The sequence below is a fragment of the Mirounga angustirostris genome, unplaced genomic scaffold, assembly GCF_029215605.1.
Source record: "Mirounga angustirostris isolate CCGP_5_RB_7025 unplaced genomic scaffold, mMirAng1.0.hap1 SCAF_1, whole genome shotgun sequence".
In the NCBI taxonomy this organism is placed as follows: domain Eukaryota; kingdom Metazoa; phylum Chordata; class Mammalia; order Carnivora; family Phocidae; genus Mirounga; species Mirounga angustirostris.
Genome location: NW_026991709.1, coordinates 202,577,865 through 202,592,660, shown reverse-complemented (window position 1 = coordinate 202,592,660; position 14,796 = coordinate 202,577,865). Strand labels below are relative to the sequence as shown.

Here is a 14,796-nt window from a genome sequence, read left to right as displayed (position 1 = left end):
GGTCAAATCTTGGTGTTTATGAAGTGTGAGTGCATATGGATGCCATTGACTGCAGCCGTATGTGTGGCGGGCGTGCGAGCTATAGGTTTCTGCTGAGCAGGGTTTGATGACTGCATGTGGTTCATTTGGAACAAAGGCTCAAGTGGCAGGCCGACCTCCGATGGGCAAGGGTGTGTGTGCAGAGCTTGCCAGAACTTGAGCTACTCATGCATGCACAATTCAACATTTATTGAGCACTTATGGTGTGCTGGAGAAGTCAGCAGGGCCCCTCAGCACCTGGTATCTTTCAGCTTGCACAATGTCAACTCCTGAGCATTTAACAAAAGTGATTGAGTATCTACCTTGTACCCACCTGATCCTCGGCGGCAGATGATCAGTTGAGTCTGGTTCTAGCTGCAGGAGCCCACCCAGGCAGACTCCTTGCTTCCTCCTTGCCCCTTGCATGTCTACTCCTTTCTCCTAGCACTGATTGCAGGGAAAGCTCTGAGCTTCATTTGGACCCCTGAACGCTGCTCAAGGTTGCACATGGGAGGGTATTCCAACTCAGAAGGTGAAAGTATAAATGGGCACAAGGCTGGAGGGAGGATCCTGGGAACTTGGACCTTTCTAGGGTGGAGATTCCAGGCTTTCAGTGGATTGGGGGGTGGGGAGTGTCCTTGAAAGGCTCTGGAAGCTTTACAAAGGCCTTGTTGGCCCTGGGCTCCATGGGGTCCAGAGTGGGGAGCAGTGAAAGAAGGGAGGGGAGAAGGAAGGAGAACAAAGAGAAAAAGGAAGGACATAGATGCACAACTTTGAGTGTTGGCTGAAGATGGGGTAATTGGGGGCTGGAATTTGAGGGTCCAAGGCTGTTGGTTCTGGTGGAGTGGACTTTGGTGGTATAAGTATGGGTATGAAGGGTCTGTGGGCAAGGATTTAGGGGATTGGCAGTTAGGATTGGTGTAGAGGATGGGGGAGATAATCTGAGGACAGGGTTTGGGGGTGTGAAAACCAGAATTGTGGGTGAAGCAGGAGGTTTGGGTATCTGAGGGCAGATGACTGGAGTCTGAAGGTGGAGGTTCTTGGGTTTGAGGGTGGAGGCTCTGGGAGGGTAGGTAAGGGGAGGGTTGGGACCCAAAGCCTAGTTGGAAGTCTGAGGCCTGGGCAAGGGATGAACTCCCACATCTGAGGGAGGTCTTGGGGAGTGAGTGGCCCTGGAAGGGCAGGGATAGTTATCAGAGTTCTTGGACCAGTTTCTTCTTGTTCCTCCCATCTCGGCCTCGCCCCTCCCCCTTCGTAGAACAGACCCCTCCCCAGACCCGCCGCACTTCACCTTCGGGCCAGCCCCTACTCTCCGAGCCCCCTCTCAGGTCCCATCAACCCCTCACAACTCGCCTTTGCCCCGCGCCTGCCCGGAGTAGGCCCCGCCACCTAGATAACGCCCCGCCCCTCATCACAGACTCCGCCCTCCGTCCAGGCCCCGCCCCCTTCCCTCAGCTGAGCCGGCCCCTGCCCTCACCGCCCCCGCCCATCCGCAGACCCCACCTCTCTCCGCCCAGGCCACACCCCCTCATTAGGCCAGGCCCCACCCCTCGCCCAGGGCCCCGCCCCCTGCAGAGCAGGCCCGGTGGCGCCCCGCCCCCCCACCCCCCGCGTCTCTGTCTCCCGGGCCGGCGCGCGCGGCTCCCGTCACTTGAACGCGCGGCGGCGGCGGCGGGAAGATGGCGGAGTCCGGTGGCGGCGGCGGCGCTGGTGGCGGCGGCTTCGGCGCGGGCCCGGGCCCCGAGCGTCCGAGCAGGTGAGACCCGTGCGCAGGGTGGGCCGGCACCTGACCCGGGGCCAGGGTGACGTGTGGGGAGTCCTGGGGGTCGTGAGGGGCTGAGGAGCCACCTGGGCTGGTTCGAGGGTCTTTACGGGGGATTGCTGGCTTTAGGGGGTCATGGAGTACTGGGGGGACCGAGGGCTGCTGAGGGGCAGCCGAAGGCGGGCTGGGGGCCCCAGGACCTCGAGGTATCTGCATGCGGCCCTAGGGGTCTGAGGGGGCATTGAGGAGCATGGAAGTCTGAAGGGAAACCCATGGACTCCTGACTGTGATGGGGCCATGGGGGAACTGGGGATCCCAAAGGGTCTGGGAGGCAGAGAGGGCCTGAGGAGGGGACTATGGGCAGTCTTGAGCTTGTTGAGGCTGTCTTGGGGACTCTTAAGGAGGGGACTGATGAGAGCTTGAGGGGCTGAGGCCCAAGGCTTCCTGGAGGGTGCTGTAGGACCCTGCCCTGAAGTGTTTAAAGGTGGTCCTGTGGGCATGCTGAGGGGTCCTGGCGGGAGTGAGGACTGTGGAAGGCTAGAGATAGGGGGCTCAAGTGAATCTGAGGGCCTGAAAGAGGCCTAAAGGGCCTAGGAAAACCTCAAAGCAGAGGCTGCCGTTGTCCCCAGGGGTCCCAGTGTGCCCTTATGGGCAGGAAAGGGTCTGGAGTTCCCAGGGGTCCTAAGGAGCTGGGGTGGGTCTTGGGGAGCCTGAGGATGATGAGAGAACCCTGAAAGTCTAAGGAGGGTCCATCCTTGGTGCTCCTGTCTCCCATCCCCAAGGGGTTCAAATCCTCCCCCAGACTAAAGGACTTGAAGCAAGGTCTTGCCCACAGAAAAGGGAGGCTCCCTTTTCCTTTGTCCAAGTCCTGAGATAGGTTGCTTGAACCCCAGAATTGGTGTAAAAATTGAAGGTGTTGGTATGCATTGTTTTGGATTCTCAGAGGGGAGGAACACCTGCCTTAGGTAGCACAACCTTCCTCTTCTTACAGGGCCAGCGTGGCCCAGATCCTCCCGTCCTGGCCTCCCAGGAAAGCCTGCCACCCTTGGTTGGCCAAGGAGGAAATCTGGGCTCTTCCTTGATGGTGAGCGTACGGGAGCAAATAATTCCAGTGTGATACGTGATGTGTGCTGTGGAGGCAGTCCTCATTGTGGAGACTTGGGCTGGGTGCTGACCTGAAAGACCTGATGACTCCAGGCATGAGTGGGGCTTTAGAGGCCTACAACGGGGAGTGAGGAGAGATCAGAAGATTTTAAGACATTCAGGGGGTAGAGTTGGCAGGGCTTGTTGGCCAGGCATGAGGTGACACGTAAGGAACAGACAAAAGGGGACAGCTAACCCCAGGTCCCTGCCTTGGGCCCAGGAATGGGATAGTTTGGGGACAACAGCAAGGTGTAACTAATTACATACCGTATAATTCGCTCATTTTAGCTGAGCAGTTGATTGAGTGTTTTTTTTTTTTTTTAAGATTTTATTTCTTTATTTGACAGAGAGAGACACACAGTGAGAAAGGGAACACAAGCAGGGGGAGTGGGAGAGGGAGAAGCAGGCTTCCCGTGGAGCAGGGAGCCCGATGCGGGGCTCGATCCCAGGACCCTGGGATCATGACCTGAGCCGAAGGCAGACGCTTAACGACTGAGCCACCCAGGCGCCCCGATTTTTAATTATTTTATAGAGTTATGTGCCCTTTAAAACAATCCAGTTTTTTGAGAAGGCTTCCATCACCCCAAAGAGTTCCCTCAAGCCCCTTACAGTCAACCCCCAGCCTCAAACGCATCCTGATCTGCTTTTGCTTTCTAGTTTTGCCTTTTTAGAAATTGTATATGAATGGAATCCTACTATATGTGGCTTCTTTTTTTTTTTTTTTAAAGATTTTATTTATTTATTTTGAGAGAGAGAGAATGAGAGAGAACGCATGAGAGGGGGGAGGGTCAGAGGGAGAAGCAGACTCCCTGCCGAGCAGGGAGCCCGATGCGGGACTCGATCCCGGGACTCCAGGATCATGACCCGAGCCGAAGGCAGTCGCTTAACCAACTGAGCCACCCAGGCGCCCTATATGTGGCTTCTTATGTCTGACTTCTCTCCCTTAACTGAATGCTTTTGGAAGTTCATCTGTGTGGTCACAAGTATCAGAAGGATGTTCTTTATCATTGCTTCAGAGTATTCCATTGTATGCATAGACAGTTTGCTTACTCATTTACTGGTTAATGGACATTTGGGTTTCCGTTTTGACAATTACAAATAAAGTCCCTGTGAACATCCAGGTATGTGTTTTTGTGTGGATATATACTTTCATTCTCTTGGGTAAATACCTAGGAGTGGACTGACTGGGTCCTATGGTAGATGTAGGTTTAACTTTTTAAGAAACTGCCAACCTGTTTTCCAGAGTGACTGTACCATTTGCATTTCTACCAGCAAATGTACAGGAGTTCCAGTTGCACCCCATTCTTGTCTACGGTTGATGTGGCCAGTTTTTAATTTTAGCCATTTTAAGTATATACGGGTATCTTATTTTGGTTTTAATTTGTATCTCCCTAATAAGTAATAACGTTGGACACTTTTTCATGGTCTCGTTGGGTATTTATATCTTTGATAAAGTGTCTTTTCAAGTCTTTTGCCCATTTTCTAATTGAGTCGTCGTCTTATTGTTGACTTTTAAGAATTTTTTATGTATTTTGGCTACAAGTCCTTTATCAGATATATGATTCACACTTTTTCCAAGTCTGTGGCTCATCTATCTATCTTTCTTTCTTTCATTTTCCTAATGATATCTTTCACAGGGCAAAATTTTATCATTTTGATGAAGTCCAGTTGATCAGTGTTCTTCTCTAATGGATTACACTTTTTGTGTCATATGTAAGAAATCTTTTCTTTTTTAAAATTTTATTTTAAGCAGGCACCATGCTGGGCATGGAGGCCAACACAGGGCTTGAACTCATGACCATGAGATCAAGACCTGAGCTAAGATCAAGAGTTGAATGCTTAACTGACTGAGCCACCCAGGCACCCCTCTAAGAAATCTTTTCTAAATGGAGGCACTTTTTTTTTTTTAAGATTTTATTTATTTATTTATTTGAGAGAGAGAGCATGCATGCACAAGTGTGTGCGGCGGGGAGCAGAGGGAGAGGGAAAGGCAGGCTCCCTGCTGAGCAGGGCTCCAGGGCTCTCTTGCAGGACCCCGGAATCATGACCTGAGCTGAAGGCAGACACTTACTTAACTGACTGAGCCACCCAGGTGTCCTGGAGGCATTTTTTAAAAAGACATTTCCCCCACTTCCGGGATTCCCATTTGCCCCCTTCCATCCATCCTAGTGGAAAGATTACAGTTGTCTAGAGCAACTGATAGGGAAAGGGCTCTTATCCCTGTGGTGCTTGTATGGGGAGAAGGGCAAGAATCCCTAATATGGTGAGATGGAGCATGTGGAAAGAGGATCCAGTTTTGAGGGAGATTGTGGCACACAATATTTTGCCAAGGATCCCTTGAGATCTAGAGGCCTTTGTAATGTTCATTTATTCCTTCCTTCACTTATTCCAAAGGGGCCAGCGAGGCCTGGTGTATCACTTGCCCATGCCTCATTCCTTTTCATCCTTCCACACTCCCAGGTCATGTCCTCTCAGAGCCATCTGCCTGACCACCGAGCTCAGTTAGCCCCCAGAATGCTTTTTCTGGTCACCTTGGATTGTTTGGTAAAATTTTTATAGCATTAAATACTCACCCACAAAAAGTGAACAATTCTGTGACATTTAGTATATTCATAATATTGAGCAACTATCCCATCTGTCTAGTTCCAGAACATTTCCACCACTCCAAAGGAATATTCCGTACCTATTGGCAATCACTCCCCATTCCTCCTACCCCAGCCTCCTACAACTATTCATCTCATTTCCATCTCTATATAATTTACCTGTTTCATAAATGGAATCATACAATATGTGACTTTTGGTGTCAGGCTTCTTTCACTTTGTGTAATGTTTTCAGGATTCATCCACGTTGGAATGTGTATCAGTACTTCATTCATTTTTACGACTGTATAATATCTCACTGTGTGGACATACCATACATTTTGTTTAACCATTTGACCAACAGGTGGACATTTAGGTTGGTTCCACCTTTTAGCTAGTTGGACTGTGCTGCTGTGAGCACACAGGTTCAAGTTTTTGTGGAAACACTTGTGTTCAGTTCTTGGGGTGTATACCAGGAGTGGAGTGGCTGGGTCATATGGCTGTTGTCTGTCCTTGATCACACTATCTCAACCCAACACCCCTTGGTGTGTTTATTAGTGGAAATGCCTTGAGGGTGGAGAGCGTCTGCCTCATTCTGTCTTATATGCCTGGAGCAAGGGCTGCACAGAGGAAGTAAATGTTCAAGAAATATGGCTGGGGGTGGGGAGGGAGAGAGAAAGGGATGGATGAAAGGGGTGTGGAAAAGCTCTCTAGGGCTTGCAGTCTGGCGGGTAGGAAGTCCCTTCCCTGGGATCGGGTCAGTCCTTCGCCTTTTCAGGGAGACTTGTGGGGTTGCTGAGGGCTGGGGGGAGGCTGGCTGTGGGGAGCTGTGGGGAGGCTGTGGGGTTGGTTTTCCAGTCTTCCAGGAGGCGCCTGCATCTGCCTTTTTGTCCCATGAAGGGTTTTGTCATTTGGCCAGGGATGGGGGCGGTTCCTGTCTTCCCCTTGGCCTTTCCAGCGGTCCCACAACTCAAGAAACTGTCCTCAGGAGGGACTGAGCTCCTCCACCCCCCCACCGCCCCCAGCGTTATATAACTTGTTTGTTCCAACTTCACTTTTCTGCAACCAAGGGGGAAAAAAAGAAAGAGAAAAGCTTATTCTCCTTCCTTCCCATCTCGAGGGATCAACAAAAAACTCGTTGCCTAGTAGAGATGGTCGTTAATAACCAAGCCGAACCTCGGGATGGTTGAAGCGTGGCTGTCTCAGCCGAGGGCTTGCAGAGGGGAGGTGGGGTCCTAGCCACAGGCTCACTCACACAAAAGACACTTGTTCTCTAGTGGGCCCCCTCCCAGCTCCACCTCAGGCCCTCCAAAAGGGTCCAGGCTCAGGAGGGAGGGGAGGTTTGCAGCCACTTGGGGTGTTGAGTTGGGGGAGAATGGAGGAATTCTCCTGGGAGATGCACTTTCCTAGCTAAAATTCCATCACTGTGAGGTGCCCAGCTGGCTGAGCTCTGGAGGGACCTTCTTGCCACAGAGGCTCTTCAGATGTTGGGTTGTTGGCATCCTCACTGCTCAGCCCATCTTCCCGAAAGGTGTCTGGATGGGACCCAGTCTGGCTGACTCACGCTGCTCCTGGGGGCTGAGGCGAGGGTATTGGGTGAGGGACGTGCCAGCCACAGGTGTTTTCATGGGAAGTTATGGCCCAGACACAGTGTGAGCGGGTTCGGCACAGTTCAGCAAGGCAGCTGTCTGCTTCTGGCTTGGTGACCTTTGCTTGTTTAAACTTTCTTAACAAGCCCTCTCTGGCGGTGTCCTAGATTGTCACCACTCAGCCCTGAGGCCCTGGAAGAGTTCAGGCCCCCAACCCTTGTGTGAAAGACTGGGGGAACTTTTGGCCTTCTGAGAAGGTTCTTCTTCCTTTGGCTTTGTCCTCTTTTCAGCCAGGAGGGAGGGGTAGGGGTTTGACCCTTCAGAGATGGGGCCTCAGCTCCTCCTCTTGAGAATTTTGGGAGATTTGGTGGTAGCAGGTGCCTCATCAGACCCACCTGTGTCTGTGGCCCCTCGTCTGACGAGCAGGGCCGCCCCACATACTGTGCACCTTGGGCATGTCTGCAACCCTCTGCACCTTAGACTGCTCATCTGGGAAGTGGGACCACAGGCCCACTGGGCAGGGTAGCTGGGACGAAGCAAGCTGGGGCCAGGGTGTGCTCAGTGGGTGCCTGGCATGTTGCCTGTGCATCTAAATTTTTTTTTTTATTTGAGAGAGAGAGACAGAGATAGTGAGAGAGAGCACGAGTGGGAAGGAGAGAGGGAGAAGCAGGGAGCCTGAATCAGGGCTCAATCCCAGGACCCCAGGACCATGACCCAAGCCAAAGTCAGATGCTTAACGGACTGAGCCACCCAGGCGCCCCTGTGCATCTAAGTGTTAATGCAGAAGTGGCGATGTTAGCCTGCAGTCCTGATGCTGCCCACATTCTGCCTGCCGTGCCTGAGTGGGGCCTGGCAGGACTGCGGGTTGTCGTTGGCAGGTCTTGCCTGCGAGTCAGTGTGGCAGGTGGGGAAGAGAGAAAGTTGGTGTGTTAGTCCATTCTGGCTGCTGAATACCAAAGACTGGGTGGCTTATAAACAACAGAAACCTGTTTCTCAAAGTTCTGGAGGCTAGGAATTCCAAGATTGAGGCACCAGCAGGTTTGGTGTCTGGTGAAGCCACTTTCTGGTTCAGAGATGACTGTTTTCTTAGGGTATCCTCACATGGTTGAAGGGGCAAGGGGGCACTCTGGGATCCCACCCCCCCTTTCCTTTTAAGATTTTTTTTTTTTTAAGTAATCTCTACACCCAATGTGGGGCTCGAGCTTACAAGCCCGAGATCAAGAGTCACATGCTCTACCAACTGAGACAGCCAGGCACCCCAGGGTCCATATTATAAGGGCACTGGTCCCATTCATGGTTCCCCCCTCATGACCCAATCACCTCCCAAAGCACCCCCCTCGGCCATCTTAATACCATCACATTGGGGGTTCGATTTTAACATGTGATTTCTGGGGGACACAAACATGTAGTTGGCTGAGCAGTTGGGAGGATGGTGGCACTGTTACTTGGTGGTAATGAGAGGTCAGTGGCAGGGGTAGTAGGAGAATGGCACATTCCAAATCCAAGGTGCTTCTGCAACACGGAGAGGGCAGATGCCTTCGGGTGGGCCTGGCACCTGGCAGCAGTACAGAGCGCAGCTCCGTGGGTCTCTGCAGGGCATTGGGGTGGGGGTAGCTGAGTCTGAGGCAGGCTGGGGGGAGCACTGGGCTGGAGGTGCTAGAGGGCCAGGCCAAGAAGCTCAGCTCCTCCTCAGGGAGCGAGGCGCCCCTTTCCTCACCTTCTCGCCAGCAGGGTCCTGCGAGCTCATGATGTGAAATTGCTCTGAAAACTGCTCACTTTGCCCCGAATTGTGGAGCATTTGTCTCACAGCTGGACCCCTTCCACCTGGTAGCTGTGACTCCCCTGGGGGCGGCCTTCTTGTCGTCGGCCATAGGGGTAGAAAGGTTTTATTAGCCTCCACTATCATAGTGCCATCTCCAGGGAGCCCATGCCGTGTGTCATCCCGCTTTTCTTTTCTTTTTTTTTTTTAAAGATTTTTTTTTTTTTTTTTATTTGAGAGAGAGAGAATGAGAGAGAGCAAGCACATGAGAGGGGGGAGGGTCAGAGGGAGAAGCAGACTCCCTGCCGAGCAGGGAGCCCGATGCGGGACTCGATCCAGGGACTCCAGGATCGTGACCTGAGCCGAAGGCAGTCGCTTTAACCAACTGAGCCACCCAGGCGCCCCCCCATCCCGCTTTTCTTAACGCCAGTTATTTTTTATTGCCGATCCGCACGGGAGAGCTTAGCGAGACCAGGTCAGAGGTTTGTGCTCGCATCCCTCCCCAGACACTTTAAAAGTGAGGCTTTCTCTGCATTCCTGCCCTTTGGTCTTAGGTCATGTTGCAGACCTGGGGTTGAGGCCCTGGAGAAGGATGGGAGGAGTAAGGGGACTGGGAGGAAAGGCCCAGATAGAAACAATTCATCAACAGAGGTGACTTCTGGCATCTCTGGCTCCTTTCTCTTGTGGACAGGACTCGTTTGACACCTTTCTCTTCCTCTGGTGATGGTCCCATGGTTCCTGTGTGCCTGCTGCTATGCTTGGTGCTGGGCATAGGGGCCCCCAGGATGGTCAGGCCTTGCCCACGTGGACATGCTAGCAGGGTTAGCAAGACAGTTATGCAGTCATTTTTCCATACTTGCCATAAATGATCCTGAGGCCAGGTGGGAGGTTCCTGCCTTTTCTGGAAGGTTCTGAGAGCCTCCTCATGAATGAGGTTGAGGTGAGTCTGAGGGTTAGTATCAGCTTGGGGGAAGGGGGTCATGGGAAGTAGACTCTTTTCTGGGTATAGGCAAGTGGCATGTGTAGGTACTGAAGGAGGGGCAGCCTGGCTTTTTAGGGGTCATGAGGGCAGAGAGGAGCTGGAGGGGGTGGGAGGGAGGAGGCTGGGAGACTCGGTGGGGGGGTGCAGAGTTTGAGTGGGGGGGGCCTGGGTCAGATTTGTGTTTGGGAAGGATCCCTCTTTTGAGAGACAAAGGGGCCTAGACCTAGGTGGGAGCTGTAGAGATGGTGAGGTAGGCAGGGGTTTAGGGAAGATTCGAGATTGAACTCGTGCCATGTGCTGATCACCGGTGGAGGCCGGGCACAGGGTCACTGGCTCTCAGGTTTCATCCAGGACTGAGGAGTGAGTACTGGGGAAGGATCCATTAGGTAGGCAGGCAGGCAGGCAGGAGGTAGGAGAGGCCCCACTGGCCTGCGGCTGTGCTGCCTGTGAGCATCCAGTGGAGATGGGAGGCAGAGGTGGACTTCCATCCTGGAGGGCTTGAGGGCTTATCTCTGCTTTGGAAAGCCCTTGTGCCTGTCCTTGCTCAAGGGCCTCAGGTCTTCCAGCGAGCAGCTCCTGGTCCCAGGAATGTGCCTTCTCCTGAGAAGAGGCTTTGGCCTAGCCTTAGCCACCCTGGGAGGTCTCCCCAGTTTCGATTCTGCCCGCCGGCTCTGAGCTTCACCTTGGGAGCAGTCACCACACTACTGTCTCCTCCCATCATCTGTTGGCACATTATGTTGGTTCCACCTTTGAGCCACATCCCTGTCTGCCCCTTCTTCCCTTCTTCATCCCTGCTCTGAGCCACCATTGGCTCTTGCCCTCCCAGCTGCTGCCCCACACTCCAGCCAGTGGGTCCCTCCTGAGATAGGCATCAGACCATGTTGCTCTGCCTGCCACCTGCGGGCGGGTTCTTCACTCTCAGAACAAATTTTACTTCTCCATGTGACCCCCACCCCCACCCTCATAGTGAGTCCCTACCCACCCACTGGGCTCTCTGTGCTTCCGCAGCCCGGCTGGTCTCCCAACAGCACTCCGCTGGCACCCCTCCTGGGCCTTTGGCCTGGCTCTTCCTTGGCTAGAGTGTCTTGTCCCAGTGCTTTGCACAGCTCCAGTGTTGCCTCCTTGGGGCCTGGTGGCTCTGTCCACCCGCCTCTCTGCATCCTCTGCCTTGTGCTCACAGTACATTCTGTATGCTTAAAGACCCATGTCCCCTAGAATGTGTGTGCTCCCCAGAGCAGAGCTTCCCCGTGGTGGCTCTGATTTGCTCCAGCAAATACCCCACACATAGCCTGTGACAGGATTTTGAGGGGACCTGGCCTGCCCTAGAGGCTTCTGGAACAGCCTTCTGCACTCTGCTGGCTGAGGATCCCCCTTTTCCTCACTGTATTTAATGGCATGGTCTGGGTAGAGAAACAGAAGCAGGCATGTTGTCAGTGAATCGGCCCATTAGAGAGAAGCCAGTGAGCAGTGCCCTTTTGCATGTGCTTCATTTAGTTAAGGAACAGGATCTCAGCCCCATGTGCTGAGCAGGGGAAACGGCCAGCCACTCTCCCTGTCCAGCTGCCTGCACTGGGAAGTGGGGGCCGGGGCCGCGGGGTCCCCACTGCCGGCAGACCCGCCTTCCTCCTGTGGTAGCCGCTCCGCAGCTGTGCAGACGAGCTCTTAACACTTGTTAACCCCGAGTCTCCAGTCCCTTCCTCCTGCCCCCTCCCCTTTCCCATTTCTCTCCAGAGAGGGCTGCTCAGGATTCACAGAACTCGTCCCCCACGGCTAAGAGAGCGCTTCCTTAGCATTCCTCCTCTGCCGAGCTGGGAGCGGGTGTTGGGGCGCAGCCAGCGCGGTTTCAGACCCCTGGCCGACCGGCTGAGGGGCTGATTTCTTTGCACACACCACCTCACCGCACACTGAAAATATTGTGATTCGGGAGGAAGTAACCGGCACCTTTGGGGAATCGCAGACCTTTCCTGTGAGGGAAGCAGCTTCCGGAATTGAACAGCTCAGCCTAGAGGAAATCTTGAAGGGTGGACCTTTGGGCTTTCAAAGGCCTCGAGGGGGGTCACCCGAGATTGAGACCGAAGATGTTTTCTGACGCCACAACTGCAAGATTCCACAGGGTCAAAGACGGATGGGGCGGGAGCGGGCTGCGCTGCATATCCGGAGAGCTCTCTCTCCATGGGATGTTAGACTTTGAAGCCGGCTGCTGCAGGAAGCAGGAGCAGAGAGACCTGATCGCCAGAATCTACCGAGAGACCGGAGCTGCGAGTAGGGCAGTCCCTCAAGATGGGGTTGCGGGGTGGCACTGTGTCCTTGAGGCGGCAGGCGCGTGAAGGAGCCCCCCTGAGGACCCCTGAGGCAGCCTCCACGTAGACAACTGACAGGACTGTGTTTGAAAGTTTTAACTGGGTGCTTGCCCTGGTGAAATCTGGTGGGTCCCAGGAGAGTGCCTCTTGCTCTCTTTTCTCCCGCTCTCTGTCATGCAAGGGGGTGAGGCAGGGCAGTTGGGAGCACACAAATGTTTATGCTCCACGGGAGTCACTTACAGAAGCAAGGGGTGGTGTTTTTCTTGCCGAGGCTGATGGCACAGCACAGCCCTGCAGCTCCAGCCTTAGGCTTGCTTCCAGCGTTTTAGCATTTAGAGTTGCTGAACTTTCGCGGTGGGGTACATGGGGAGCTTGCTGACCTTTCATGGGGAGCTGGCTGTCTTGTCACAGGCAGGCAGGACTCAGGCTGAGTTCGGCCACTACCCACTTGCTACAGATCACCCAGCTTGTACTTCCTCAACCCTCCCTGCCCCTCCCATCCCCGGGGTAGAAAGCCCGTGTGCTGCGCAGGGAGAGGCGGCAGCTGGAGAAGTGGTAACTCCATGGTGGTTTTTTCTGAGGCTCATCTGGAACGTGGTGGACAGGAGCCCTGGATCAGAGGCTTCTAACATTGAAGGCCCCCTTCGGTTATGAGTGCCAGAAACTCAATTCTCTGCCTTAAATTAGAAAATAAAAGTTCAGGGGCGCTTGGGTGGCTCAGTCGTTAAGCGTCTGCCTTGGGCTCAGGTCATGATCCCAGGGTCCTGGGATCGAGCCCCGCATCGGGCTCCCTGCTCAGCCAGGAGCCTACTTCTCCCTCTTCCACTCCCCCTGCTTGTGTTCCCTCTCTAGCTGTCTCTCTCTCTGTGTCAAATAAATAAATCTTTAAAAAAAAAAAAAAAGAAGGGCGCCTGGGTGGCTCAGATGGTTAAGTGTCTGCCTTCGGCTCAGGTCATGATCCCAGGGTCCTGGGATCGAGTCCCACATCGGCCTCCCTGCTCCTTGGGAGCCTGCTTCTCCCTCTGCCTCTCTCTCTCTCTGTCTCTCATGAATAAATAAATAAAATCTTTAAAAAAAAAAAAAAAAAAGAAAAGAAAAGTTTATTGTTCACATTAAAAACAAAAAAAGGTTCAGGGAGAGTTCTAGTTTTAGGTACATTGAGATTCAGGGCTCAAATGATTCCCTTGGACTCCGTGACTCCTTTCTCTCAGCTCTGCCTTCCCTCCTGGCTGGGCAAGGTGACCTAGCCTTGCAACCCCAGGGGGAACACTAATTTCCATTCTGGTCACTCCAGCAAAAGTCCCAGGGAAGGCTCTGATTGGATCACATGGGTCACACCCCCATCCTGTGGCCAGGGATCTGGGAAGCTCTAATTGGTCATGAGTCTCCCTTTCCAGTCCAGAGATGGGGTCTTCTGATTCCTACCACTGGGGAATAGGAGGTTCCCTGAGGAAAACAGGAGGCCCTTATCAGAAGAGGGGAGGGATGTTGGCACCCCCTGCCTGTGTCTGGCCTAGCACCACTGGTCATGAGCATGTGCCATTTGGCAGAACTGTCTATTTTGGGGCCTCAGCACCCGTCCTGCAGGTGAGGTAGCTGGGCTGGACACTGAGATGTTGGAATTTGGCAGTGCTAGAATCTCACTAGGTTTCTGAGTGAGTGGTGCTTTGGGGCCACATAGTCATACACCTACTTGCCTGACCTCTAGAGTGAAAGGGTTTTGCTTATTCAAATGGCTCTGTCTCCAAGCCCAGTGCAGTGGGGGTAATGTGGGGGGATGGGCTCTGCCTGGGATCGGCCTTGTGTCAGTGGGTGGCATAGCCTCAGCCTGAGACTTGTCCACTCGTCTGCCCCTGCCGCCCCTCACATGGAGGCCCTGGCTGGGCTTTGAGGGGAAAGAGAGGCTGTGGAGAACCCTGGCTGGGTCATGAGGGCAAACATGGCCATAGGGGAGAGCTTCTCCTTTCAGAAGGCTCAGAGGGTAACGTGGCAGGGGTGCATGGAAAAGCTGGTGGCCTTGGAAGTGTGGCATAAGGAGGAAGGTGGGGGGGCAGGAGGAGTCAGCCCTTCAACACGGGGAACAGCATGAGCAAAGTGTGGAGGCCAGACATTCTAGAAAAAATCCTGTTCAGTGCTTCCTGGATTGAGCCCAATCAAAGGATAACATACCCAGTCCCAGAACTTGGACCAGGAGGTTTCGTGGAGGGGATGAAGAGAGCAGGTATATGCAGTAGGTATCTGCAGCGAGCAGAGATATGAGTCAGGCTCTAGCCAGCCAATGCTACCACCTGGTAACCATCTACCTGCCACCTTACCGATCCATCTACCCACCTATCCACCCACCTGTCCATCCATCCATCCATCCATCCATCCACCACTCATCTACCCACTCAGCCATTCAGCCATCCAGTCAGTGAGCATGACTGAGCTCTGAGCACATGGTGTCAGGTGCTGGAACACAGCAGGAGATAGAACCTGCCCTGTGCTCCCCTGGTGAGGCTCCTGTTTTAGCCTCGGAGAGATAGGCTGGAAACTGATGGATGGTGTACCAGATGGAGCAATGATCAGGGAAGACAAGTAGAGCTGGGCTCGGGGGGCATAGGGGCCTGGGTGAGGCTCTCCCAGTGTGACCTGGCAGAGTGGGATTACGTCCCTCATGGTGG

General features: G+C 53.6%; 1 protein-coding gene across 1 annotated transcript in view; it reads left to right on the top strand.

Moving 5' to 3' along the window:
* The first annotated feature begins 1,615 nt into the window (after positions 1–1,615).
* KLHL26 (kelch like family member 26) overlaps positions 1,616–14,796 on the top strand; it is a 28,362-nt gene continuing 15,181 nt past the window's right edge. Inside the window, exon 1 of the mRNA XM_045862679.3 lies at positions 1,616–1,774. Coding sequence (XP_045718635.1) covers positions 1,698–1,774 — 77 coding nt within the window. The 5' untranslated portion in view covers positions 1,616–1,697. The remainder of the gene's footprint in view (positions 1,775–14,796) is intronic.